Source organism: Syngnathus scovelli, chromosome 21 (assembly GCF_024217435.2).
Source record: "Syngnathus scovelli strain Florida chromosome 21, RoL_Ssco_1.2, whole genome shotgun sequence".
Classification (NCBI taxonomy): Eukaryota; Metazoa; Chordata; class Actinopteri; order Syngnathiformes; family Syngnathidae; genus Syngnathus; species Syngnathus scovelli.
Window position 1 is genome coordinate 8,111,082 of NC_090867.1, and position 27,688 is coordinate 8,138,769.

At 51.6% G+C, this 27,688-nt stretch overlaps 1 protein-coding gene across 18 annotated transcripts in view; it reads right to left on the reverse strand.

Annotated features, from left to right (window-relative positions):
• LOC125991260 (neurexin-1a) overlaps window positions 1-27,201 on the reverse strand; it is a 32,829-nt gene extending 5,628 nt beyond the window's left edge. The window contains exons 1-22 of one of the 18 annotated variants that reach the window (XM_049759016.2): window positions 26,135-27,201; window positions 22,409-22,426; window positions 21,926-21,955; window positions 14,566-14,867; window positions 14,009-14,032; window positions 12,364-12,525; window positions 10,932-11,003; window positions 10,648-10,872; window positions 10,436-10,583; window positions 9,547-9,677; window positions 9,182-9,434; window positions 7,154-7,357; window positions 6,220-6,246; window positions 3,855-3,977; window positions 3,362-3,743; window positions 3,104-3,294; window positions 2,865-3,038; window positions 2,656-2,682; window positions 1,863-1,982; window positions 1,606-1,787; window positions 1,349-1,520; window positions 83-172 (exon numbers count right to left, since the gene is read on the reverse strand). In XM_049759016.2, coding sequence (XP_049614973.1) covers window positions 83-172; window positions 1,349-1,520; window positions 1,606-1,787; window positions 1,863-1,982; window positions 2,656-2,682; window positions 2,865-3,038; window positions 3,104-3,294; window positions 3,362-3,743; window positions 3,855-3,977; window positions 6,220-6,246; window positions 7,154-7,357; window positions 9,182-9,434; window positions 9,547-9,677; window positions 10,436-10,583; window positions 10,648-10,872; window positions 10,932-11,003; window positions 12,364-12,525; window positions 14,009-14,032; window positions 14,566-14,867; window positions 21,926-21,955; window positions 22,409-22,426; window positions 26,135-26,867 — 3,790 coding nt within the window. In that variant the 5' untranslated portion in view covers window positions 26,868-27,201. The other 17 variants (XM_049759018.2, XM_049759019.2, XM_049759021.2 and 14 more) reach the window with 17 other exon arrangements.
• Window positions 27,202-27,688: the final 487 nt, after the last annotated feature.

The following is a 27,688-nucleotide window of genomic DNA, read 5'->3' on the forward strand; positions in this document are numbered from 1 at the left end:
TAAATGTAGATAAATATAGCTATATGTAAAGTCATATTGAATTGTTTTAAAGCTTTTAAGGAATTTTAATCAGGGTTTTTACCTTTGTCGAGTAGCCAATCGTCAACTACTCGACCGAGCCGATAGGGGATTCGCTGTCTGGCGATGGCCAGGCGCTCGTTATCAATGTTGCCTTTAATTTAGAGATGAGAACACAGTAGTAATTACGCACATCCCAAAATCGTGGCACAGGAGCTGGATACAAAGAGAAGAGCAATGAAAAGAAAGTAAGGGTCCGCTCACGGTCGGCGCGGGGGCAAACGGGCTCGGGACGGCGGCATAGACATCAAATAGACCGGACGCCGCCGACCTGCCCGTAAACTCATGTTAGGCGAAGGACTCGACTTCAGGACGCCGCGACCGAGTTGACACTTCCCGTTGAGCTATTCTCACACCAAATATTGATTTGGTTTGTGGATTTTCAAAACCACATTTAACTCATTTGGATTGCATTCATATTGATAGTAAAGTTGTCCTAATGAATTTTAAAAAAAAATTCCGGATATATTAAAAACAAAATGTTATCTGCCTGTGCTGTCGGACAAACGTACTGTCGGCTCGTCTGATAGGTGCCTTGAGCAGGTCCAGGTTCCTGGACTTCCATTCATGTTTACATATTTCAAAGTAGCACCTCCAAAAGCGAGAGTCAAACGCTCACGACAGCCCCTCTTTCGCCAACATGGCGGCGCGCGTGTATTTGATGTCTATGCCAAGGAGTGCGTGGCAGCGGCGGCGGAGGCCGCGTGGCGTGGGTGCCAATCAACAGGCGGCGGAGACGTTTCCGGCGAGCGGACTCTTACTCTCTGTTCATTGGCTTTAATCTAAAGAGACATTTCAGGGGTTAACAGATCTGCAAGAGCACAGGGAAATAACGTTACAGCTTCTGGCTGGCTTTGCTTCTTCCATGGTTAACATGTACAGGACACACAGCTCACAACAACTAGCATTTAGCATCGGGTTTAGACGACTACCTTAAGATTTAACACTTTAAATAGAATCCAACAGAACAAAAGGGAAGAAGAAAACAAACAACATTTGTTCCTTATTTTTTTTTTTCTCTCACTAGTTAAACATAGGACATGACTTTTAAACGATATTTTTAAAAGTGTCTCCCCAAAATGCACCAGCTGTTATTATTCTCTTTTAATGGTTAGAGAAAAAACACTTAAATTAAAGATGACCTTTTAACACTATTTAACAGAGCTAGCTAGCATAAACAGGAAGACTTTTATGGTTTAAAAAGTTTCATATCAAAGAGCAAAGGCAAATATGCGGGCGCGGCGAGTTGGCGCGCCGGCCCGCCGCTTACCTGAGGGGTAGCGCTCGATGACGGGCAGGTCGTCCAGCTGCAGCGTGGCGTTGCCGCCGCTGCGCGTGAAGCGCACGATGTGGTACTTCCCGTCGTTGACAAACTTGGAGCTCTCCTCGATGTTAATGTCGTCCGTGCCCACGTTGAAAACCACGCGGATGTTGCCCTTGTCCTGCGCAAAAACACGCGAGCCGTTTTTACACTCGCCGGCCGTCGGCAAGATTTGCAAACAGGAGTGGGTGCGTAGCGGGACGTACTATCTGCAGCTGAAGGTAGTCTCCCAGGCCGGACGCGCTGTCCACCCGCAGCAGGACGGCGTGTTTCTGCTGCGTGCTGAAGCCCAGCGCCAGCCGGTCAGCCCGGGTGCTGGGGCGCTCGTTGGGGGGCCACGTGTAGACCACCACGCCGCCATCACGGCCGAAAATGTACGTGGTGCCGGCTGGTGGGGACCAAATGAGAGATCGTCACAGACAGGCAGACCTGGCGGCGACGGCGGGCGGGCGTGCCGACTGACCGTCGTTGCAGAGCGGACCGGCGTAGGACGTCATGCTGCAGTCGCAGGTGAAGCCCTCCCACTGCTGCAGGCAAACGCCCTGATTGGAGCACGAGTCCTCCTGGCATGTCGTGCTGGGACCTGCAACCGGCACGTGTGGGTCAGGTGGTCTGGAGGCTCACAAACGGTTGCTACTACGGATGGCGCCACAGAGTCCAAAATGGAGAGCATGCGGGGGGGTGGGTGAGTCCGGATAAGGACAGCAGGAGGAGTTAAACATAAGCGTTATGTTTAAAGGCCCCCGGTGGTCTTCTGCTGGTTCGCCGTTCTCTTCCTGCCTCATGCTGGCCACAGCTCGCGGTGCGGGATGATCGGGACGGGGAGGGGGGCGGGGTTAAGAAGACGCACGGCATGCTGCTTTTGGCGGCGGAGCTGTGGTCATCCCGGGACAAGCTGTGACCGACTGACCGGTGCGGACGTCACGACTGTGATGGGGCTCACGAGAGGACAGGTCGCCCGGGACCAATTGCGACTCGGGATCACCGACAAGACTGCACAGCACTGGGAAGTTTGGACGCGAGCGGGAGGACATGCCGGGGCGGGCAAACTTTTCAGCTCAGGGGCCACAATGGAAGTTGAAAACAACGTTAGCCGATGGGAAAAAAAAAAAAGAAAAAATCGAGTATTTCTTTTGAGGGGGAAATTTGCGAGCCGGTCTGTTGCGATTGAAGGAGCGAGCGGTCGGCACGTGTCCCGCGGGCCGTCCTTTGCCCTCCCCTGACATGTACAGCGCACGCACAAAAAAGCGAGATACCTTGCAAGTCAGCTTTCATCAATGTAACTTTTGTGGGCCAAACAAAACAACAAAACAAAAAAAGCAAACCAAGTTAGGTGGTTAGTCGATGTGCAGAAAGATGACACAACCTTCCGTCTGGGTTAGTGGGTTAACTTTCTATGAGTCAGATGGAGAACGAAAAAGGAAGGATGGAAAGCCCTCACCCTCCGCCCCTCCTGCCGCCTCACCTTCGCAGCCCCTCTCCACCTGCCCCACGGTGGCCAGCGCGTCGGCCAGTAGGTCGGGCAGTCGGCCGTTCAGGTCCACCGTGGCCAGGCAGCCCTGGAAGCCCTCACGTGAGTGCACCAGCTTTGGGAGATCCCGGTACATCTCTTTGGACACGCCCCCGATGTACAGGTCACCTGTGTCAGGAGACGCAAGCAATAAGGGACCAAACATTAATCTCCCTCCAACCACCCCGGCATACCCTTCAAGTCAAGGTTCTTGGCGCCCATGGTGGTCTGCGTGGTGACTTTGGTGTCAATCTTGACGGTGTGGAGGTTGTTGGTGTCCCGGGAGATGTGCACGTTGTGCCAGTGGTTGTCGTTCAGGGGGCTGTTGGAGTTGCCCTTGATCAGGTGAGCCCCGTTGCCCAGGTCCGAGATGTAGTGAAGGTATCTAGAGGAGAAGGTCTTTGTTCATGCTATGGCGCATCTTCAGAATCAATTATCGCAACAAAGCTCACCCTTTGACCAGCTCCACCACGATGAAGTCGTTGCCGTCGCCGCGGTTGAAGAGGACCAAGCCGTCGGGCGAGGTGGTCTTGAACTGCATGAAGAGGTGCATGGAGTAGTAGGCCTGCAGCGTGGGCAGCGTGACGAAGCTGGAGCGCGAGCGGAAGGTGACCGGGTCGGCCACGATGCTCTTGTAGCCGATGACGGCGTTGAGCTCGCAGTAGTCGATGTCGCCGTTCTTGCACAGGTCGATGTAAGGCATGCCGTTGAGCGCCAGGCCCTGCAGGTGCCCGATGAAGTTGGACGGCACGGCCGGCATGAAGCGCTTCTCCGTCACGATGCCCGTCTCCACGTTGTGGAACTCCAGCTGCGTGTGGTCGCCCGCCATTTGACCTGCGGGTGGCCAGCGGCACGCCTGAGATCTGTCCCGGGGTCTTGCCGTCCCGTGCAAAACACGACAACCCCGCTTTTCATTGGACCGGCGGCCTGAGTGCGGCGGGTTACCTTCCACGGGCTGCAGGTCGTCCACGGTGAGTTTGAGGCCCTTGCCGCGCCGGACCACCCGCACCGTGTGCCACTCATTATCATTGAGACCCGAGCCCGCAAAGATGGTCTCTGGGCCTTTACCTACACATAGTCCAGAGCACCGTTACACATATGCACACAAGAGGGCGCCGTTGAGACAAGACAAGACGAGATGCCAGAGAGGGAGAGACGGACACACAGACAGAAGAGGTAGAAGACCAGGCAGGCTGGATTGATGAAGGTGAGGAAATGAACAAATGAAGATGGGCTCTCACACCCACATAAAATCATTTGCTCGAGAAATCCACTTCCAGTGCAGTACGCCACAAAACCACATGGTGGTGCTACCGATACGAGCTACTTACTGCAGCAGAAACACATTTTTCAAATGGTACAAAATAGCTATAATGCGTTGAGGGGGAACAATTCTATTTTTGGGAGACGGTATTACAAATAACACGAGACAAAACTGGATGAATTTTACGTGCAGTACCTCAGCAAAGCTCACAGTGGCACTCGAGACACACAGGCACACAGACACACGCGCACACGCTCAAGTGCACAATCACAGCATCGAACGCGTCTCTCTCCTTGGTGCTGAAGCGCCCACGCTAGCTCCCAATTTGCCACCGTCCGCTGCGCACTTGACAGCCGCAAGGCGCGCAGTCCCCACCCGCCAAAGCTTGACGGCGCCACGCACCCACATACCCCCCCCCCCCCCATGCTAAGCCCACACGCGCTTCAGTCCTACCCCTCCCCTGCAAGCCTGGTGGGTTGGTTGGAGTGAGTCTGCTGATACTGACCTATGTGTGGTTAACCGACCTCAACACGTTTGGCTGCGGAAAATGTCACGAATCACTCACACGCGTACGCACACTTAATACCGCAGTAGGGGTGCCACCAAGTACTCGTCCATTTATTCTCCTTTACCCTCTATTATGATTACTATCATTAACCATGTATTGTGTTTAACATACAAATGACAGGCTAGTATCGGGTGCTGTAGTATCGGAGCATTCTGATGAGACAAAATATTACAATACAAGAAAACTAATTCTCACGATATAATTGTCCCAAAGTGGACCAGTACAAATAATAATTATTTTTGTAAACCTCAAATCATCGGCAGCAAATTAAGTGACCCCCCCCGAGTCGGTGGACTGCGGGAAGTGTCAAGCAAGTGAAAGCACAAAACACACAAACACATTGAACACATTTGGGCCCGCTGCAAAGTGAGTGTAAAGTGTTGTGCTGTGTTTTGTTGTGTTGTGTTGCGCGTTCCCCGGGGGAGACTCAGCTGTGCTGCGGGCATGAGCAGCTCATCCTGTTAGCATGGATCACTGCGCTGCACCGCGCACAGCCGGGACGGGAGATGGGCAGACAGTCAATGACGCGCCTATGTATGTAGTCACCTGTGTGTCGCGCCATGTGTGTGCCCTTTTCCTTTTCTTTCTTGCGATGCAGTGCAAGAAAGAAAAGGGGGAGAAAAAAAAGATTGAGGTCGACTGCTGCGAGGGAGGCGCAGTGATCTGGGCGTCGCTGCGGTAAGCCACATGGGGAGGTTTTCCTCAGAAAAACGGAATTTGGGTCAAAATCATTTCAGCTAAATTTGAAAAAAGCTTTAACTTTAATTCCTTAATGGTTTCTTTCCGAAAAGAAAAAGCGTCAGGAATGTTGGCTGAATATCATCTCCAGTTGCCCGTCCGAGATTGGATGCGGGGCCATGTGGTTGGCTAGCGCCGTTTCTATGGCAACTGCAGTCGTCCATTTCACCGCCTTCCCGCCGTCACGGAGCATTCGTCTCCCTACCCCCCTCCCCCCCCCACGCGCTTTCTTCCCCGCTCTGTGGTCGTGACAGACACAAACGCCACGCCAGGGAATTCAATTTCATCTGGGATTCGACGGCGCTCGCAGCAGCATGACGGGAAAGTCGCACGCGCGCGCACGCTAGGAAGGCGTTCCTAAACATCCCTCATGTGCCCGCAAACAAATAAAAGCCCCCGAGGCGTGGAAGTGCGCCACATATTTTTAATTAACTCGCTTGCCGTGCTAGCACGTTAGCTCGAGCTTTCGCACCGACTCCTATCCGCGCTAAAAATAACGGCCCGTCTTTGAGTGACAACGGAAAACGTGTACGACAAAGCGCTAACAGATTGAAATGTCGCCGCTGCAGTTTATTGGCTGATTTGAAAACGAATCGACACGCTGGAGGCAAATTAATGTGCGGGCTGGTTGTTGAATGACAGATTGCCACCAGATGAGTGAAGACACACATTAGGAAGAGGAAGAAAAAGAGGATGAGGACGGAGATGAAGATGCTTAGGTGAGATGGAGGCTGACTTACTGGCGGTACAGTTTATCCTGATACAGTCTGGAGGGAGAGCAGAGCAGAGGGTTAATGCCGCACACGCGTACGCGGCCTCCACGTCCCGGGGACGCACACGTCGACACACCGCCGGCACCTCACGACTCTCGGGCGGAGGGCAACGGGTCGTCGCCGCTGCCCTGGTCAGAGTCGTAGGACAAATGGACTGGTAGCTTGGCTTTTGTTTTGGTGGCGGATGTGTCGCGCGGCGTCAACCGCAGAGAAGACGTGGCTGCAGACAACCAGAGACCCGCACGTGCGCCCGCCCCACTAAGAAACACACACACACTCGTCTTCTTGCCATCAAAGTCCGATTATGGTAAAATGAGATGGTGTTCATTGTCTTTCGTGAAGGGCCTGTCCTGCCTCGAAAAGATTTTCCCGAGCGCTTATCCTATGCTGTGGGTGTCTTAACAGAGATTTATTTCTCCCTAAATTACTTCATTAAATCTGAAGTCTGGAAAGACAGCCAATCAGAAGACGGGGTGCCAGTATGTGTGTAGCCTGTTTGATTTTGTGACAGTTGATGTGTTTGCGTTGCTGGGGGGGGGTGAGGCACGGGTCCACTGGCAGTGAGCAGAGAGTGCAGCTTGAAGCTCAGACCCTCTGTTCCACATTTGACGACAACAACCAAAAAATACACAGCTAACCTTGGTTGGCATATTTGGAATTTTTGGAAAGATACAGCGGAACCTCTTTTTTTGGCGGTGGTACTTCAAAGTCTTTCAAAACTGCTGACATGATTCAGAAGAATGACAATGTCATGGAAAGTCTCCAAAACGGTCTTTAGCCTTATGAAGCAGCATGTGGCTCGTGACTTTCAATTCAGAATTGCGTGTTTGCGGTGGGGAAAATTTGAGGGTGAATTTAAAGAAAACTGAAGAGGTTCCGCTGTAACGCCTCGAGCGAGTACCTAGGTTGACGGTGAGGCGCACGCGGCCGCCGTCCAGCTCCAGGCGCAGAGTGTCGGCCGAGTTGCGGGACGTGGTCGCCATGAGAACGCCGTAGGCCCGTTGCGAGCGGAACCGCAGCGAAACATCCTCCGCCTCCGTGTGCATGGCCATGGGCAGCTGCACCTTCATGAACTTGCTGCCGTCGTACGACAGGATGGTCGCGTCTGCGAGAAAGATTGTTGGACAGGCAGGAATGACTTTCCACTCGAAACATGGATCTGTTATGAACATCTTGCACCCAAATTGTATGCTTCTCAATATTAGCGAAAGGGCCAGCCACAACAGATAGCGTGATTTCATCGAACAACAACCCCCCCCCCACCCCCCGCTCCAAAAATAGCGCGGGCTAGCTGCCGGCTTGCAGTGATCAGGTTGCATCAGAATATGCGGCGGTGGCAAAGAAACGGCCGCGGGCTTCGGCCATGCAAGCGGCTCAGGTGATGACTCATTTGCATGCTCATTTGCATATGCATCTGTTCTCAACCGCGCTACCTGCTGGGGCCAATCCTGAACCGCTAAACTGTTTACCTCGGAGAACACCCTTCTTTATTGGACAATTACGCACGCGGCTAAACGCGCTCGCTCGCTTCTTTCTTTGCCTCCCCCGTGCTTTTTTTTCCCCCCCCTCTCCGTTCCTACTTTGCTTTCTACCCCCTTCACTCGTCCTGTTTCCGACAGAGCCGAGAGAAAAACAACAGAACAGGAAGAGAGGGAGGCTCATGCATACTGATGAGAGAGAGAGAGAGAGCGAGAGAGAGAGATAACGTGTGCATGCGTGTCCATGTCAGAAGTGAGCGAATTTATGCGTGCACAGAGGAGGGTTTAGTTAAGTGAGGGAGGGAGGTGGAAGCTGTTGGTTAAAATGCAAATGAAGCCTCATTAAAGGCGAGGAGAGAAGACGAGCACCGAGACCATGAAGATGGTGGCGTAGCGTGAAAAGCGCCGGAGAAAAGAAGAGCGGCACTTGCCGCCGCAATGAGAGCGTCTCAAATCATCACTCCCCATTGACACGAATGCAAATGCCAGTAATTTGTTTCCAATGAGGAAAAAAAAAAGAATCTATAAAATAATATAATTTTGTCACATATTGACGGTAGTGTGGTGGAGACTAAGCTACCGCTACTGATTTGGATGAACGGCACGGCACCTGCCAAGTGGATTGTGCGAAATGCCGCCTCGGGAGGGGCGGGCCCCTTTCGCGCTGCCTGTAAACGCTAGCGCCAGATCACGGCGTCAAATCATCTTTCAAAGAGGAAGCGGTGACAGGAAACATGTCCGTTCTTTGGAGAGAGAGAACATTGACGGCGGCGGCGTGTTGGTTTAAGAAGAGAGCGGTTGGAACAAAGAGCGGCAAAGGAGGACGACGAGGGAGGGAGGGAGGGAGGGAGGGAGGGAGGATGAAAAAAAGAGAAAGGGAGGAAGAAACCGCAGGTAGAAGGCGTAAACACGGCCAATCACTCTCTCCATCTGCTTCTCCATCTGTGCTTCCTTTAATCCAGCGACGCAGCAGTTAGTGACCCCTCAATGCGCGCACACACACACACTTTGGGATGAGAAACACTTTCGAGTCCCGCGACAATCGCCGCCGCTTCTTCTTGTCTGACTCCATTTCGCCGGCTGTATCAGTCCCGCCGCGGCTGTTCCCTCTCTGGACCCCCCCCCGCCCCCTCCGTATCTCGCTGTCGAGATTGCCGTCGTTCCCTCACCTGCTGTCAGGTGGCGTCGGTTCCGAGCCAGCGCCTCCGTCCCCGCCGCATCGATTGCGCCGCTCCTATCGCTTTTTTTTGCACCGCCGAATAAAAGTAAGACGTCGAGCTGCTCTTGCAAAAGGGCAGCGTCGCCGTTTTGTCATCAATCTTCACGAGGTGGCTTTTTGTTCATGCGCCAGGGTGGCCGAAAGCTAATCGTCAACATGAAGCTCAAACTGTTTTGGGCTATTTTGAGCATCACCAAGGTAAGGTTTAAAAATATATATTTCTGGGGCTCACCTCTCTCACAGGAGCGTCCCAGATACCCGGTGCCCGAGCAGTCGCAGACGTAGCGGTTCCATCCTTCGCGGCAGACGCCGTTGTGCTGGCAGGGGTTGGACAGGCACTGCTTGGGCAGCTCCCGGGAGCACGACGGCTTGACGCCCACGGCCCGCTGGGCCTCGGCCAGCCGCCGGATGTCTTTGCTCTGGCCGTCCACAAACAGGTCGCGGATGCAGCCCACGTAGCCGTAGTTCAACAGCGCCGTCCACACCTGAGGCGCAAAAAAAAAAGTCAAGCAAGGCTTTCAACGACTTTGACATTTGGCAGTTTCTTAAAATCTAATTGGCGGAGCAATGAACTCTCAAACTCAGGAGCCGACGCACCTCCGTGGGGAAGATGAGTCCGGCGCGGTCCTCGGGAAGACCCCCGAGGTAAAGCGTTTCATCCAGGTCCAGGATCTCGCTGTCTCCGGGCGCCGTGTAGGCCGTTCTCACGCTGTTCACCGAGATGGTCCCTGAACGCAGCACAGACATCGTCGCGTTGTCCTTCAACCAACATCGCTGTCATCATCCCACTCTTTGTATTCCTCCTCACGTCAAGCGACGCAAATGCGCACCCTCGCCCGTGAGTCATCATCAGCGGTGGCGGCGGCGAGCGAGCAACGGCCACCATTTTGCCATCAATAAATCATAGTCCATTTATTTTTAGTCACGGGGCGCCGCTAACAACGGAGAAGTAATGAGGGCAGGATGAGAAAAGTGAGTGCGCTCTTTGCAATTACAAAGTCATAAACAACGCCAGCTATATTGATGTTTGGAGTGTTGGATTCAATAATACGCCGTTTGTTTTCTGACTACAGACAGCAGGCAGACAAACAGGATTACTGCCTTTTCCACAGGGGAGCAGCAAAGCGGGCAAATTTTAGCTCGGGCCCCGCCGTGCCAGCAAAGCCGTCCAAAAAGTGACGCGCTAGGAGAGGAGAGGCGAGCGAGGGAGAAGCAAGGGGGGGTCTTCTCATGTGACTGCCCCCCCCCTTCCCACTCCAGAATGGAGTGTCTTGTCTCCTTCACATCATAATACGCACAAGAGTACTTTAGGGAGAAAATGTGTTCTTGTTTTGTTTGCACAGTGAATCAGTGAGATAAGTCAAGCACGTTTGGATAAGCCAATGAATGCAAAACGGGAAAAAAAAAAAGGCGATCATCAAGTACATAAAAAAATGAATGAACACATTCTGTTGAATAAACAATTGGATAGATTTAAATTTCGTACCTGAGCGTCCGTCCCTCTGGAAGTCCACGTGGTACCACTCCCCGTCATTGACCTTCCTGTCGATGGCTTTGGTCTTGGTGGTTCCGGAGCCCATGTCCAGCAGCAGGTACAGGTGGCCGTCCAGCATCTCGATGGCAAAGAAGTCCACCTGAACGGCCAACGGGACGGCATCGCGTTAGACGCTTCAAGGACATTTTGAGGTCGACGTTTACCTTGATGGTGGGCGGTGTGCGGGGGTCCTTGCGCTGTATCTGCCGGGGCTTCCCGTGGCTGAAGAGCATCAAGCCGTTGGGCTCGGTGGTCCTGAAGTCGAAGGAGATGGAGCCCGCCTTCTTGGCCGTCCACTTGCTGAGCGCCACGAAGGACTCGGGCGTGTCGAAGGTGACGGGATCCAGCGTGGCCACGCTCTCGCACTTGAAGGACACCACGCCGCTAACCTGAGGGGGGCTTTAAATCAGGCTCATTTCGAGAGAGAAAACAAGATGGCCGACTCTACCTTCATCTTGGGGTCTCCCTGTTTAGCCAGTCGAGACAGCTCCAGCCGCACATCGTTATTCTTGTACACCACCTTCAGGGGGGGGATAAGAAAAAAGAAAAGCTATTTAAGGGGGTAGGAGGAGAAAGGCTGAAACATCAAGTGCCTTTCCAATCCCAAAAGATGGAGCCTTTAATTTGGAAGAACTTCTTGGGAGTCATTTCAAGCACTCTTAATTGGACATCAAGGAAAGCAAGTGCTGAAAAAAGCCTTTTGTGAGCCACACATGCTTAGCTTTTACTCAAATGGAACTTGTGACATTTTTGTCTGCCGCTTTTGCTAAACATTTGACTCTGAAGCACACCACACCTGTGTGTGTGTGTTGCGTAACACATCTCTTTTTAATTCCAGCTCGCAAGCAGCGAGCCAGGCCGGCGGCTTGTCTTCTTCCTGCTTGCTGCGCTCCGACACAGAACGCTCTCTGACTGAGCGGCAGAAGACGGCGCTTGTGCCGAGCATTCTGATGCGACCAGCGCAAACACAAGCTCGGCTTTATTAGACCGAAGCTTCCTCCGCCCGCCCGCCCGCCCGCCCCCTCCCCTTCCCTTCGGCTCCTTTGACATCTTCTTACCCATCAAGATGAGGAAAAGAATTACAAAACAATCAGGCAAATGTGAAATGTATCTAAAGCGACAAATCAATTGTAATCGTTCAATATATGACGATAACATGATGGTGACCCGGCGAAAAGCGCAGAATAACATGACGTACGCAAACGTATTAATTATGGAAACTTAACGGCACCGCCCGGCCACATCATCTGTCGTCTGGTTTGTTTACGACTCGGTCTCGCTAAGTGAATGAAAGACACGCAGTCGGTGCGCGTGAATTTGTGTCTCCTCAGTACGCGGCGTGCATAACAATCCCGGCTAATTAGCATGCGGCTCGTCCCCCAACGCTGCTCCACATCAGCGATTCTCTCTGATGTCTGGGACGTTTGGTGAGAACCTGCCAGCCTCTCGGATTGGTCGCGGGATTTTTTGGGGTGAAATGTTAATTACTATACAGAAGCAAACTGAAAAAGAGTTTGATACAGAATCAAGATGGGAGTATGAATGAGGCATTGAATCGGGCGTCCCTGACGTCATCCGCCAATAAAAAAAAAAGAGAACCGTAAAACACTTGAGAGATAATCCGTGGAATGTTTTTACATGGACGTCCGTGGTTATTTTTCAATTTCGCGGCGACGAACGGGACGTGCGGCTGCATGAGCGATGTAAGGCAAAGAGATTTGTGACAGGATTAGTACCGTCTCGGGACGGCGAATCTATCGTAAGCGACTGAACCAGTCAGACGGAAGATGTAAGGGAGCTAAGGAGCGTACAAATTGTTGGAGGAGCCTGTAAAGTGAATCCAGACATTTGTTTTGAAATACACACAGGGAGCGGCCCACCTCTTTCAAGCAGCCCATGAAGTTGTTGCTGACCGGCGAGCCGGGCAGGTCAGCCGTGCTGGGGCTCCCTCCCACGTAGAAGAAGTCGTCGGAGCCCAGCATGGTGTAGTCCTCCTGGGTGTAGCCCGTGGTGGTCAGGATGCCGTCCACCGAGATGGTCACCTACACAACAAAGCACAGGGAAAGGACACGCTATATATTCACAGCCAAAGGCTAGCTAGGCGTCGACCAGCCAAATTAGCCCCCGCTACTCCAAATATGTCTGTGGCGGGCAAGGAGATGGCCTGATTGGTTTGGGGAATCGTGTGTGTGTGTTGCGTGTGGAACAAGTGAGGCCGTGTTCGAAAGTGCGGCGGTCGCTTTCCAGCTTACTGTCGGGGGCAAAGAACCCAAAGGTCAGGTGACACCTGTGCATTGGAGCCTGGACCCCGATCGAGTCCAAGTACCTTGAAGTCTTATTGGATCATCGTACAATTCGGGCCCGAGGAAGCACCTTGCGCTCTGGCAGATATTCACGTCCGCTACGAGGGTCACTTTGTCATCGGACAAAGGCTGTCACGGAAGATTGCCGACTCGGCGTTAAAAGTCCTTTGTCGCGTCGGTGACTCGATTTATTCGCCGATACGACTTTTAACAGGCCGCCTCGCTTAACACACAAGCAAGTCGACTGGCTAGCGTCGCTACTCTTTGGTTACGCTTGCAGGCGGAAGGTGTTGGTTAAGTCTTCTTTGTGCTAGTTAGTAGTGTCGAGTTACTCATGTCAGGGTTGATGATGTTAGTAAGCGGCGATGGTGTTAGTGTGTTGTTAGTTGCGATGATGCTGTTAGTGGGCTTTGCCATCTCGGGGCTGGGATTTTTTTTTTTTTTTCAGATGACACCCAGACACACACACACACACACACTTACTTACTGACACCTGTTAGATGGATCACAGCTCATTCCACAAGCAGATCTAAAAACATGCGGCGCGGTTGCTCATTCCACATGCGCAAAGAGAATGATGGCATGATGGCAAGCATGCAGCGGAAGCTGGGAACAAACAAAGAAATCAAAATGAAGAGCGGCGATGAAAGGGCCCTCACATCCCAGTTGTCACGGCTGAGCAGCAAAATGACGCTCAAACTTTGGCGTCATAAAGCTGTCTTTTTTTTTGGTCACCTGCTCCAAAATGAGGTCAACTGTTCAATTTTGTTTGTTATTGACAGCCCATTAAAACACGAGAGCTGGCCGCTTTAACCAAATATGGCCGACTTCCTCTTCAATTTTAGCCGGGCGTCCTCGAGACTTTTTTTTTTGGTAGTAAGTGCTCGGGCCGTAAAATAATAAGCAACTTTTTGCGCATGCAAATGAGGAGGCGGGATGCTGGCGTGAGCCAATCAGAAGTCATGAGACAAAAAAAAACCAAGGGAGAAAGAAAAGAAAGAAAGAAAAGAAAGTTTGGCAACAAGAGAAGGGGCGAAGGCTGGGTGGGAAGGACAATTTTTTTTTGGGGAGGCGTTAAAAAAAATTAACAACCGCACTTATCCTTTTATTGCTCACTTTTGTTGTTGTTGTAAAAAGGAAATAAGACACGAAAGGTGGAGGGGCAAAAGCCAAACTAGGAAACAATTAGAATGGTATCTACCGAACAATGGAGTTTGTTTACCATAGCGTGTCCAATGCCTGAGTGCTTTGTAGGAGAGGGGGGAAGAAAGGAAAGCAAATCAAAAACTGTGAACAGAAGGAATTGGAAAAAAAACGTAAAAAAAGAAAAAGCCAGAAAAAATTTGACCCTCTGGCGAGGAGCGCTTTTCGCTAGGAGAAGGGCACAGGTTAGGTTAGTAGTATGAGTCATTCCATGGATGGCGCTGGCAGGTTAGTAACAAGTTAGTAGGAGTGGGAAGTAGTCACTCAGTCACTGGGTTGGATGACAAGAAGGACTCACCTAGAGCCGCACGCCTGCAAACGGACAACAACGCATTGACGGCGCCGCCCGACAACCTGGACATGAGCGCTAGCGGCTCCCGCTCGGCGTTACCTTGCAAATTTGCTAAATCATTTGAAGAGGGTTGCAATTCTTGAAAAACAATAATATCTATTAAACACAAAGGATTCAAATACATGTAAAAAAAAAAGAAAGGAAATCATTATTTCCTATTCGGAAACAACAATGTTGAAATTTGTAGTCGTTTATCAAAGAAAACAAAAGACTTGATCGTTTACCTGTCTGAGGTTGCGGGTGACCTTGACGTCGTGCCAGGCGTTGTCGTTGAACTTGCCGTTGACGGGCTCCACCAGGGCCTCGAAGGCGCCGGAGCCCAAGTTGATGACCAGCGAGACGGCGCCGTTCTTCAGCGACAGGTTGACGTAATCGGCCGACTTGCCCGTGTGCAGCATCAGCCCGTTGCGCTGCAGCGTCTTGAAGGAGAGCGTGATCTCGTCGCTGCTGGACTGGATGGGGTTGGGCGAAAGGTCGTAGCAGAAGAACTCGGAGCCCTTGAAGGTGGCCACGTACTCCTCGCGTGCTGCCGCGCAAAAGAAAAAAGTTTGGACTTCATTGACGTGACGATTAGAACGTTTCCCGTTGCCGCACATCAGAGACGCAGCAGGAGTGGCCAATTAGGATTCCCCGCCAGAGGAACGGGAGGCGACCAATGGCAGCTTGCCAGCTTGGTGACCCCCAAGGACATTATCCCAAGGTTTGGCGATCCATCATCCTTAAGCTCTCGGGCCTCTTATCTACCCGCACGCGCGTGAAGTCACGAGCGTCGCATACGCAAGCGAGGGCGCCGCGGCCGCCATCTTGGGTCGAGCCGGGCGAGGGGAGGGGCGGCGGCGTAATGAAAAGAGTCAAGTGTAATTGCTTGTTACGGCTGAGCCGGAGACGAGCGCCCCGATGGAAATGGGGCCGCACTCTGGCGAGGAGAGCTGACGGAATAATGAAGAGGAGGAGGAGGGTGAGAATATGTCACAATTCAAAAAGCAATTATGTCAAATTGTCTTCCTTTTACGTGAAGAAGAAAACGATAAAATGGCAACGCCGTCGAATGCGGGAGAAGCCGCTCTTTATTTTACTGTAAGCACTGGCCGACCTCGGACTTTCGCCTCGAAAGAATATGAAATTTTTATTTTATTGTCGAGGTTGCAATTGGATTATTTTTCAAAACCATTCGGCCCTATACAAGTTTAGCAGTGAGCGAGTCCAGCTTTTTCATGGACACATGGTGTCTGTAAATATTGATGTGTGACACACACTCACACACCAATAAATGGGTGTCATTAGGATTGCGCAACCTCTCCCTGCAAATGTACACACACGGGCGACACTCGCTGACCCCGAAAAGCTCACACTTCCACTTCCTGTCGCAAATTCTCATTTGCGGCATATGGAACGACATACGTGTGTGACACAAACACACACGCACAAAATATTTGGCACACCTGACGCAAGTGCCTCATCTCAGATGAACCGAGTGAGTCAGTCTAAGCTGGATATCAATTCGCAACACGCGGGAATGACAGAAGAATTGTGAACACCTCAAGGATCCAAGGCGGAAAAATGGAACAGGAAGTCAGCCATTTGGAATGGAAGCTGCCATTTTGAAGCCATTCCAAAGCTTTGACGACGGAATTTCCCCAAATGGGCTCCGATCAGAAGCGTGTCACGGACAGATGGACCCGACTAAATTGCCGTTTTACACCCGCCGTCGAGGAGCATCAAAGTTTGATGAACGTTTGGAGGACCGTGGAAAATGTTTACGTCCGTGCCTGACGGGAGGGGCCGAGCGACGAGCTCTGCTGGGATCAGCAAATAAGTGACGCCGGAGAGGATTATAAAGCATCGACGCGATTCACTTCTTAAATTATTCAACACAAACAACCTTGACACGAGGCTCATTAATACACTAGAACAAAAACTAGCACGATGAAACTCATCTTTTTTGGTATTTACGTTTGATGTAGAATAAAACTAGCAACAAAAGCAGGATAAATCAAACCATAAACGGGCATCCCGGAAATTAACGAGGCGAGCGGCTTGCCGCTTTGTGTCTCCGACGTCTTTTTCACCTGCTAATTTCTTGTCGTTTCCACGGCAACTGGGTGGTCTTTTTTTTCCCCCTCTCGTGGAGAGCGGGAGACAAAGAGAGGCTGATTGAGCGAAGCGCACATTATTATGGACAGCTGTACTAAAAATAAATTGGAGAAGACGGGCAGGGGGAGTAAATCAAACTGTCTACGCTTCCTGTCTGCCAATTTCTTAAATTTTTCATCTTTAGTTACTTAAATGCATGTGCAAGCACGCTTCTGTCAGCCACAGCTTACGCAGAGACACTCACACGAACATTGGGCGCTATCCCACCCGGCCTCGCCTCTTTTTGTGAACGAAATATATGAATAATAAAATAAATATTTGCAGATTTCGTCGAAATGAGGAATTTGCATTTGTAAAATTGCCCAAGATGGTATCATCTTGGGAATTTTACCGAATATTGACCAGCTCTTTGCATTCCGCGCCTTGCCGAGGTGACTAACTCGTCCGCTTTGTGTCTCTTTCTCATTCTAATTTCTACCCCGTTACGATGGCAACCGGTGTTTTTTTGGGGGGAGGCCTGGAAGAGAGAAAGCATGATTGAGTGAGGCGCACATTATCGCGGACAGCTGTACTGAATCAAAATGGTGGACGGAGGGGAGCGCACATGACGCCGCACTTGATGGCGGCGAGGTGTGCCTGTTACTGCAAAGGAGGGGCTGTTTAATAAAGACAAGACTGGCAAACAAAATGGAGGGAGAAGGAAGGATGGAGAGGTGAATGAGGGAGGGGGGGGAAAAAAAAAAAAAAAGCTGCTCCATCTACAGTAAATCCCAGCGCGGCGAGCTTCAATCATAGCACCCCTGTCATTCTGGAGATAGCACGCTGCAATGCGCCCCCCCTCCCTCCCCTCGCTGCTCGTTTTTAGCCCACGATGCAATTCTGCTATCAGTCGCCAACACACAAACACACACACGCACAAACACGTCCCTTCTTTAATAACCGGCAGGTGGATTAACTACGTACGGGCTTAACTAGCGCAAACAGATATACGAGCAAATGGATGCAAATGCATGCAAACGTCTGCCTTGCGGTTCAACTGTTCAAATGAAAAAACATATTCCAAAAATAAAAATCCACTCACTCACTGGCAGCTGCTCAACGAAAAGGCCGGCAACTAGCGGGTCGCGCCGGGCTAACAGATTGCTAGCTGGCAAGTTTTTTTTTATACACTACAAAGTTTGATTTGCAATCAGATTTTTTTTTAAAAAAGCTTTTGGCTACGGGATATATACACGCCCTCATTTGATGTTCTTAATACCACGTCATCGCTAAGAAAGATGACAAACTAACTATTCGTCAGCCAAGAGGCCGCAGCCGACTGCAAAGTCACCAATTTCCACTTTTTACCGTCACGGGCCAAGGTGACTCGGTTTGTCAGCGAGCGACAGAAGTGAGTAACGCTGATTAGCGCTGATTAAAATGGCCGCCGTCAGGAATTTGTATCGATTGGCTGGGTAATGGCGGCTCCTTGATTACGCCGCGCGGTGACCAAGTAAAAAAAGGCAGTGGGAAAAACAAGAACGCCGTTTGGTTGACCTGTGTTGATACGCTAAAAAGGCTAGCCATTTTTTTTTTTTTAGGGGTTTTCTTGATCTGCATTTATCCTCCCTCTGCTCACTTCGGCACCGACTTGTTTCCATGACAATGTCTGCGGGCGAAACAATGTGTTTGTCTTAAAGCGGGATAAGATCACAGCTACTTTTTTCGTCACACAAGCCCGGGATACGCTTTGTACGACATCACACGCACACTCCGCCAAGACATGTTGTTTGCAAATAATAAGCAATCTCTTTCCGTGGACGGGAGGGAAATGAATCAGCTCTTTAATGGACGCCGTAGCTATTTCAGTTGTTGTGTTAATGCCAGACAAGCGGGCAAAAATAATTGAGTTTTTTTTTTTGCCCAGTGTGTGCGTGCGAGTGTGCTTGCGCTGGCAAACAGCTAAGAAATGAACTTGAAATGCCAGATGGGGCACTGGAGTGAATCGCCAATTGCAGAGAGGCTTAAGTGCGGCATTGTTATGAGCGTGTGGATGCAGCGGGGCGGGCGGAGAAAAAAAAAAAAAAAGAAATGTGTGCTGACATATGAGTGAGTGGATGTGAGGCGCGAGTGGAAAGTCTGCAAGGAGGCTGTAAAAAAACGTGTGAAAAACAATGGCAGAGTGTGTGCGTGAGCGTGCGTCAGCAGCTCGGGTGAGGTATCCGCATCGCCGATGAATCCCGACACGGCTGCAGTTTTATCTAGCATCCTGCCTCCGGCCTTCTTTTTCTCCCGGCTTTATCTGCGCTGGCTTCGCTATCGGCGTCGGTGCGGTTCGGAGATGTTAGCCCAATGAGTGGCAACGCCCAAAGGGGGCACGCTCTGTGTTGGCGGTTTTATTTTCACAGGCTCAAGTTGCGAAAATCACACTGGACCTTTTAACAGCGGCTTGCTGTCGCTCGTGCCTCCGATGGGCCACTTGTATTTTTAGCGGTCCAACTGTTCGGGCTTAGCTGATTATACCAACATACGTTGGGGGAGATTTTTATGTAGCAAAATACTAACGGTATCGGCACTTGGTATCGGTAACGACAATATTTGAGGGCTCGTACTGGTATCTGTCTGAGAAGAAAACTATAACGAATACGATTTTCCTCCCACAGCGAGGCTGTATTTGATCCAAAATGAATCAAGCCCGTGTGGCTTTTATCAGCCTTCCGGGCTCAGGATGACTAAGAGGTACGGGACATGTTGTACCTTACTGGTACCGACTGGTTCCCTGCGCCTTGGCGTCTGTTACCGTCCTCGAGCAGGCATATGGCCGAGTCAGCAAAGAGCTTTCCGTGCGTGTCCCGGAGTGAGGAGGAGGAGGTAGCAAAAGACAAGAGGCCGATTTTGACACAAAAAGCGCCGGCCGAACGCCCGTCCATCTGTGCGCTGGCTCGCCATAAGACGAATGTGTAAAAAAAGGAGCCGGCCGGGCTTGCCGACGCTTTATGTGTCACAAGCGGTGACTCACGATCCGCCTCCCCTGAGCGCTCGCACCGGGGACGGCGGCGCGCGCGCACACCTCGTCCTCGCTCGCCTTCCGTCCGCTGACCGTGAACAATTTGTGCGGGCAGCCTTACTCATGCATATTTACACACGCACAAACTCTCACCTACTCAGCAGGCACTCTTTAAAGGTTATTGTGTGCCAGCGTTGTGTGTGTGCGTGCGTGTCATTCGCTCCGCCGCTTCATGTACACGCTTAAAGGTCAGCGCGCTGACCACTTGACGAGGCGACGCGCAGATTGCGAGGCTCGATGTGGAGACCACTCGGCCGACGAGCGCTATTAGTCGACAAACGTCCTCGAGGGGGAAGGCGCAAAATTAATCAGGATCAACAAGCCAATTACGTGTGAGGACTCCCCACCAATCGGCGTTTTTTTGATTTCCAATGGGAATGTAAAGAATGACAAGAGGATGCTTGGCGAAACGAAATGAGAATCCATTTTGGCTGCCGCCCTCAATCTGTTTCTTTCCCGAAGAGAAAGATAGCAGTGTTTTACGTAGGAGGGCAAAGGTCCGCCGGGGCTGCCGTCCCCGGGGCCAGAGTAGCGAGGCCCCGCCGGGCGGACGGGAGCAGCGCTGCGCCTTTGCAGATACGGCCGCTCGCCACACATCACAGCCAAGCCAGGCGAGGCGAGGCAAGACGGCGGGCTTTATCGCCTGCGCTTTAACTCCTCGCCTTTTCCTCAATTCCTCACGCTCGCAGACACGCGCGCGGTATATCTTTCAAAGACACTCGGTCCGCCCCCTCAAAGAAAGTCATTTGGGCTCTGCGGGCTAGTGCGAACGCCTCTTTACGCCCAGCTAACCTAAGAGAAGCTTCGTCGGCGCCATTTGACAACCTTCACGTCGTGCGGACAAGGCTGCAGATAGAGCGAGGAAGGTTCCGGAACCACGCTTTAAAGTTCTACTCTGCCAAACAATACAGCTTTCGTTCGAGGTTACATCATTCGAGAGATTTTCAGTTCTTACATTCGATGGTTTGGTATTTGAGCACGCGGCGGCCGTTATCGTGTTCTACCGTCCAATCAAAGGTCGCAGTGGGACCGTGGACCAATCAGTGCATTCATCAGCGTCATGCGGTGCAGCACCTACCGTTTTCAATGGCCACAGCTCCCAATCATTTGAGCGTATGCGCGCGCACGTCAATCAGCAGATTCACAAATGCACGCACGCACACACACGCAGCAGCAGCGGCTTACCTGAATCTTGAAATTTTAACATCACTAAAGCGGTGAGTTTTAAAGTACAAACCAGGGGTGGGCAAACTTTCCCGTTCAAGGGCAACATTTGATTCCGATAGCTCGTATGCTAATCAGGTCAAGTCGAAATCATTTTTTTGCGCTTTTTAATTATAATTTGTACGTAATAATTATTCAGAAAATAATACTAAAAAGTAATTATATTTGAGGGGGAAAAAATGAATTTTATAAGGGAAAAACTATTTGAGAAAACATCATTTGCACAACTTTGAGGAAAAAAAAGTCACTTATTTTTGAGAAAATCTTCTGAAATAAATAATAAAGTTGTCTTTCTGACATTGGAGAGCTTAATTAATGCCACAAAAGGCCTCTTGAGGAATCAGAGGCTTACTGGTCTGGATAGAAAGAACCAAACAGGCACTTTGCCCACCCCTTGCTATCAAACAACCTTTGTCAAAACCAGGAAAGGGAAAATCAGTCAAATACCTCGGAGCTTTCCTAAATTCACACAGTGAGCGGTCCAAAGAGGGCACAGAGAAGGAAATAAGGTGTAAGAAAAAAGGCCATTTTGAGTCAAACAGCAGAGTGGCGATGGCACTGCTTTTGGGGCTGCGTTGAGAAATAAAAGAAAAAGAAGCAGCAGCAGCAGACTATCTGGGAATTGCTTTCATACACTGCGACAACATCTGCTCAGAGAGACATGCGCCCTCGCCGGTGTACGGGCACCATAGAAAAGCGGCAAAAAACACGGCGAGGATGAATGGCCGTCTCGGGAGGGCTGCCACACTCGCTCGCACGCGCACACAGCGGCAAGCATCCGACGCAGCCAAGCAATGCCGAGGCGCCCCCGAGCCGAGTCACTCGATGAGGTACGAGGCCGCCCGTCGGGTGACGCGCCGCCATACCTCACGGAGCGAGCCGGCCGAGACGTTGCTCTCTCATCTTTCTCGGAAATCATCTTGAAAAGCCGCATTTATGAGCGTCTATTTGGGCTTGAATTAAAAAGCCAATAATCGTCTCCACGGGACCGTTTAAAAGGAGGCGGCAGCGACGGCGGAAAACAAAAAAACCTCCATTACAGGAAAGAACTGACCTTGGTTCAGCGCCTAGAGAGACAACTGCGCCATGTGGGGATGAAGATGGAGGAGGATAGGTAAAGGGGTGGGGGGCGTGTGTGTGTGTGCTGGTGGGGGGGGGGGACTTGGGGAAGGTGGATGGTATGTAGCCAAGTAACAAGAGAAAGTAAAAGTAGCCCATACCTTGGTCGCCAATCATCAGGTGTGCCAGACCTTAAAGGAAGACAAGAGCACAGTCAGCACAGCAAAGGATCATGGGGGGAGGCGTCAAGTGTGTTGTGTGGCACGCTAACTACACGTCGAGGTCAAAGGTCCCGCTGATGGATACCTCCGCACTTACTCGTCTTCGTGTAAGTAACTACTACGTCGCTACGATGGTATGTCCCCTTGAAGCACTTACCGCCATGCCGCCTCGCCGTGGCCGCACAATGCGTTCCCAAAACAATGGCGGATGAATGTCAGATGAATATGTGCGATCCAGATAAATGCTGCATTCCCTCACATAACGGTTCCATTTTTCCGTAACATCCAAAGTTATGTATAGAATAATATCGTATGATGACAATATGTTGAAAACACGTTATCGTTCTAACGCCGAGCGCCCGCTATTTGAGGAAATACAGCATGGGGGCCGGAGGGTATCGAGGGTGCGTCAGGGCGACCTACCTGGGGTGTAGCTGTGCTCTGGGCGGGTGTCACGGCCAGGCGAGGAGAGAGAGAGACAGACATTCATTAACATGCATGCCAAGCCCTCGGGTCACCATGGTTACTACTTACTGTACATGCACACCGCTCCGGGGTTACCGTGGCAACGCGCATGCAGACGCCACCATTTGGTCCACGCACACACACACACAGCTCCGTTAAAAAAAATAAAAAGCACGTGTATTACTTGCTCACACACTTGTGGGTAGAGAGCACCGTTGTACACGTTCCTACCTGCGGGTTAGGGTTAGAGAGCCACTTGCCCCCCAAACTTACCTTGAGGCCGCTTCCACTCCCCGAGCCCACCCCGACAGATAGCATGCACACACATGGGCTCGCACGCACACACTCACACACTCTCACAAACACACACACGCACGCACGCGCTGACAAATGATGTCATAATAATGATGCGAAATAGCAGGAAGGGATGGAGGCGCAGTGCAGGAAGGGGCATGCAAGGTTCAACATCGGTGTGTCAATGTGTTTGTCACAGGAGCGGGCATGTGCATGTGTGTGTGCGTGCATGTGTGCGTGTGTCCGTGCCCTTGTGCTAGTAGCGTGGCAGGAACAGGTGGAGCGATTAGCATGCTAACTGCGCGCGGGGCCTCAAGGACGAGGCGAGCCTAACGAGCCCCTCCGGTGAAGTCGCGCCGGGCTCGGCCAATCATCTGCCACCGCCAGTCGTGATGTTTTAGTCCATTTATGGAAAGAATAATCTTTTTAAGAAAAGAACTGGTATTGGATAGTGACAGCCCTACTGCAGATCGTGATCGCAGATGAACGAACGTGGAAAGAAGAAACCAGTTGCCTGTACGCTGTTAAAACAATCTCGAGTGGCCACTGAAGTCATTCACTTGAACTTCACGTTTGTTTTGAATGACTTTATCGGCGCCCGGTTCAGAGCGACAGGCCCGGTGGTTAGCTAATGAGCAATGAAAAGACGTTTTCAGACGCGCCGCTATCACGCCGGGACATGCAAATATGGCCGACGGGTTCTTGACTGGAGACGCGCTACGAGGCGCTCCGAGTTATAATTGAGAGCGTAGGAGGAGGGCTGATAATTCGCCCGTTTAATTTCTTCTTCACTGACAGTAGGAGGAAAAAAAAACAGCCTTGATTGGGCTTGCATTGTTTTGTGAGATATCTGAAAACAAACAGTCCAGTCCAAAAGGAATATTTGGACCCTATGACTCATCTCCTTGGTAATTTGGAGACAATGGAATTTAGAAAATAAAACAACTCAAGTAGAATGAAATATACCAAAATGTCAAAATTACAAACACTGGGGAAGATTCTGATTTTGTTTTAGCATCATTCCAATACTCGCCGTCTTCTCAAGGTTTCTCGGTCTAGCGCGCGACAAAGCTTACAAAGAAAATGAACCATCTGATGGGAACGCCGACGGTTTGCGGATCCATTTTACGAGGCGGGTGCTATTAAAGTGCTCCTGCTGCGAGGATATCGCTTCCCGGCGGCAACATCAATCGTGATAGAAATGCGAATCCATCTGTATGCAAATAAAAGAGGCCATTAAAAGTAGCCGTTGCACGCCGTACAGTATATATCAGCCCGGCTGTAAAATGTTTAGCTGGAAGAGCCGCGCGGCCGCTGTGACTAATGGCGGCTCCTCGCCCAACGCGCTAATGTGTTTGGCCGTTTGCGCACGCGTCGCACCGCAATCGCATGGAATTCTCCGGCTTCTGCGGCGCCATTGATCAACGCTAGGCCTCCACGCTGCGGCTACACGTTCACACCCGCTGCCCCGCCATCGACGGTGACTTGGGTATCGATCAATCATTTAGTCCACGGAGGCCTAGTTGGCAAATTAAACAACAACAAAAAAAACAGGCCTCCTTCATGAATCGCCTCTCAGCACAACTAGAGTGGCTCATGAGAATCTTAAATATTCCTTCAAATACAATTCAATGAAATGTATCAATCTCAGAAAAAACGACATATCGCTTTTGATTAGAAACAGGGCAGCAGCGGGAATGGGCGGGGCTAGAGCAGAGGAATGGCGGGTAGGGACAGGAAGCACAAGGACGGAGATACGCTCCCGGCATGAGGTCTCCCCTATTAGTGCTGTCTCCATGGTAACACTGGCCAGTCAGTGCTAAAGGCACCAAGGTAAGAGGAGAGGGCGGAGGGGAGGCGGGGGGGTGTCTAAAGAGAGGCGCGAGCTCAGGGTGTGAAGTTGTGAAGTCCTCTCGGTGACAAACGAGGCCACGCTGACGAGTCGCCGTCGATCGGCGAATCGATGCGTGGCTGAGGTGTCGGGAAATGCCGTCATGGAGAGGGCTTATTGATTAAGAATGCAGATTTGTATGTGGGGACGTTTTGAATTCGAAGAGCTTGATTGCCGTACTACAGGACGGGCATCCACCGGGGCACCTTTTTTACAGCGCCCAAGTCATCGGGATCAAAGTGGCCGGCGGGCCTCAGATGCCTCACTGCTATTTGGAGTGCCGGCTATAAACTACAATTCTTTATCGTGACACTTGTTTAAGCTTAAGGCGGATTTGAGCCTATTAAACGAGGGGCCACTCGAAAACATCCAGCGAGGAACACAATATTTACCTCTGTTGTCCGTTCGCTCGTTTTTGGTCCGTTAACGTTCTCCTTCATTAAATCATGCATTGAAACGCAACACAATTTGGCGACGAGCCAAACGAGCATTGTTAGGCCTCTCCGTAGCGCTATTCTAGTTTTAATGGGAGTCGGCCCTTTTGGTTTTTATGGTATTTAACAACTTGGAACCGCCGCCGTCTAATCTGGCGCAAGAACACGGCAACGTGCACCGAGGTGTCTTAAAACGCCGCAAAGCCTTCAAAGTATTGGCAGGTCGTAAGATGGGCCGTTCGGGGCGCGGCGGCGCAAAGGCCGGACGGAATCGATGGGAATCCATTAGCAGGTGACAAGCACGTAAGCAGCCTGGATTTTCAGCCTCTTAAGCGAATTACAACTCAAATCCGAAGGAGAACGGCGTCCAAACGGTCCTTGTCGGTCTTGGGTCAGGTGACGTTCACAAGCTGAGCCGTGATTGGTTGGCGCTTGAGCAACTGCGATGTCATTTTCATGCCACTTTTCGACTTTTTGGGTGAAATCCTACGAAATTCGAGCTTGGTGTTAAAACACGCGACTTTCAAACAACACTTTCTAATTTGATCATTTCGCACGGCACACCCGATGATGTCTCACGGCAAGGCGGTGATTGGGAATAACAGTCATGGAGGGAAGGTTCACATACTAAATAATTGGCTGGCGCAGCAACAGCAAATCAATTTACATCAGCATTACGATGCACATCTCGTCGTGTTTGTGAAGGCCGCCGGTCCGCAGAAACGGAGAGAAGCAGCAGCAGCAGTATAAAAAATGTGTGTGTGTTTGTGTATATGTGTGTGTTGCGGGTGCTTCTACAGTCAAAACTCGGTTCACGTACAACCCTGTTTAATATGCAGGTGTTCACTGATTTCTTTTTAACAAGAAAAATCCAAATTGATTTGGGGTCTGGAACCGATTAAATCCACTTCCATTGATTTAAATAGAAATGACTGCTTGGTTTCGTAAACTGTTTTTTAAATCAAATTTGGGAACCGAGGTGTAACTGCATTCGGAATGTGTGTGTGTTTCTTTGTGTAGGATGAGATGCATGTCAAGGGGTCAGCAGGGTTGTCAGGGTCTTACCTTCACTGCAGTCGTTGCCTTGGTAACCGGTGTCGGAGCAGTCGCAGACGGCCCGGTCGTCCACCAGGCTGCACACGCCGCCGTTCTGGCACTGGTGCTCGGGCCCGCAGCCCACCGTCACCGTCACGCCCTCGGAGGCTTCCAGCGTGGCCAGCGAGCCGTTGATGCTCAGCGCCCCCATCCAGCCGCGGAAGGCGGGGTGGTCACGCACCGACGGCGCGGTGAGGCGAAGCGGCGAGGCGTGCAGCTCGGCCGTCACCCCGCCCACATAGGTGTGGCTGAACACCGTCATGTCTCTCCGCTTGCTCTTCACCTCGGCCCAGCCTTCCAGCCGCCCGTCCACCTCCAGCGAGGTGTTCTTCCAATCCCGTTTGACGCGAACGGCGTGCCAGCGTCCGTCGCTCACCGCCACGCCCGAGCGCAGCTCGGCCGGCTCGGCGCAGAAGATGGAGAAGCGCAGGCGCAGGTGGCCGCGCAGCAGCAGAAGCTCCAGGAAGTCGCAGAAGCCCTCGTCGTCCAGGTAGAGCAGCAGGCCCTCCTGGCTGTGCGTCCGCAGGCTGAAGCTCAGCACGCTCTCGCAGCAGGCGTTCCACACGGGGAAGCGCCCCCACTGGCTGGACACGCCGCCAAACTCCAGCATCTCGCCTTGGGCCTGGCCCCCCGCGCTGCACAGGCAAAGGCCCAGGAAGAGCAGAGGGGCCGCCGCCCAGACGCACATGGCCATCACACTCATGCACACGCTCGCTGTGCTGCTCTCTCACACACACACACACTGAGGGGAAAGGGGGATTGGTGGTGGTGGTCCTGGTGGTTGAGGGCAAAGGCTAGAGCTGGACACCTTGCCTCATTGCGCTCATTCTCTCAAAGACCCTTCCTGCTGGATTGCGCTGTGGGCTCACGCCGAAGCTCCTTTTCTCATCTTTGACTGCGTCTGGCCCTCTCAGTCTTGCGCCAGGTGAGCACGCGTGCCTGCGCCGGGCGCCAACTCCATCTTGGTGGCCTAGATGGGGCCCTCTCCTCCCATGCGGGAAACTCCCCACGGGGCTTAGTGTCTGCGCGCGCTCGTGCACGTCTCACATGCAGCTTGTGGCGAGAAAAGACACCGTCATTGCAGAGTTCTAATCCTTCCTCCTCCTCCTCCTCAGTAGGGGCAAGGTTGCAAGTGTGCGTGGGGGGAAATCAGGTGTGCCTTGTCATCGCTCTCCAGCCACCTACAGAGAAAGCAAGATGGCACAATCAAGCCACTTTACACTCAGATTGGCCTCAGAGTCTTCGCGTGGCTGCGGAGAGCATTCCAGAACCGCCTCCTTCCAAAGCGGACTTTTTTTTTTTTTGTGTGTGGTGGTGTGGTCGTCGGATCGATACGACATCTTGCGGCAGCCTATTTTCCCCCTTCTGTTTTAAAGTGGCCTTGATCACAGAAGAGCAAAGCGGCGCTGCGGCGGATGACTCAAACGTCGAATTAACAAATCGGCGAGCGCGCACACGTGCACGACGACGAAAGCCAGCAGAGGGGAGCAACGTTCCGGTTATTGATAGACGGCGGGAATGACT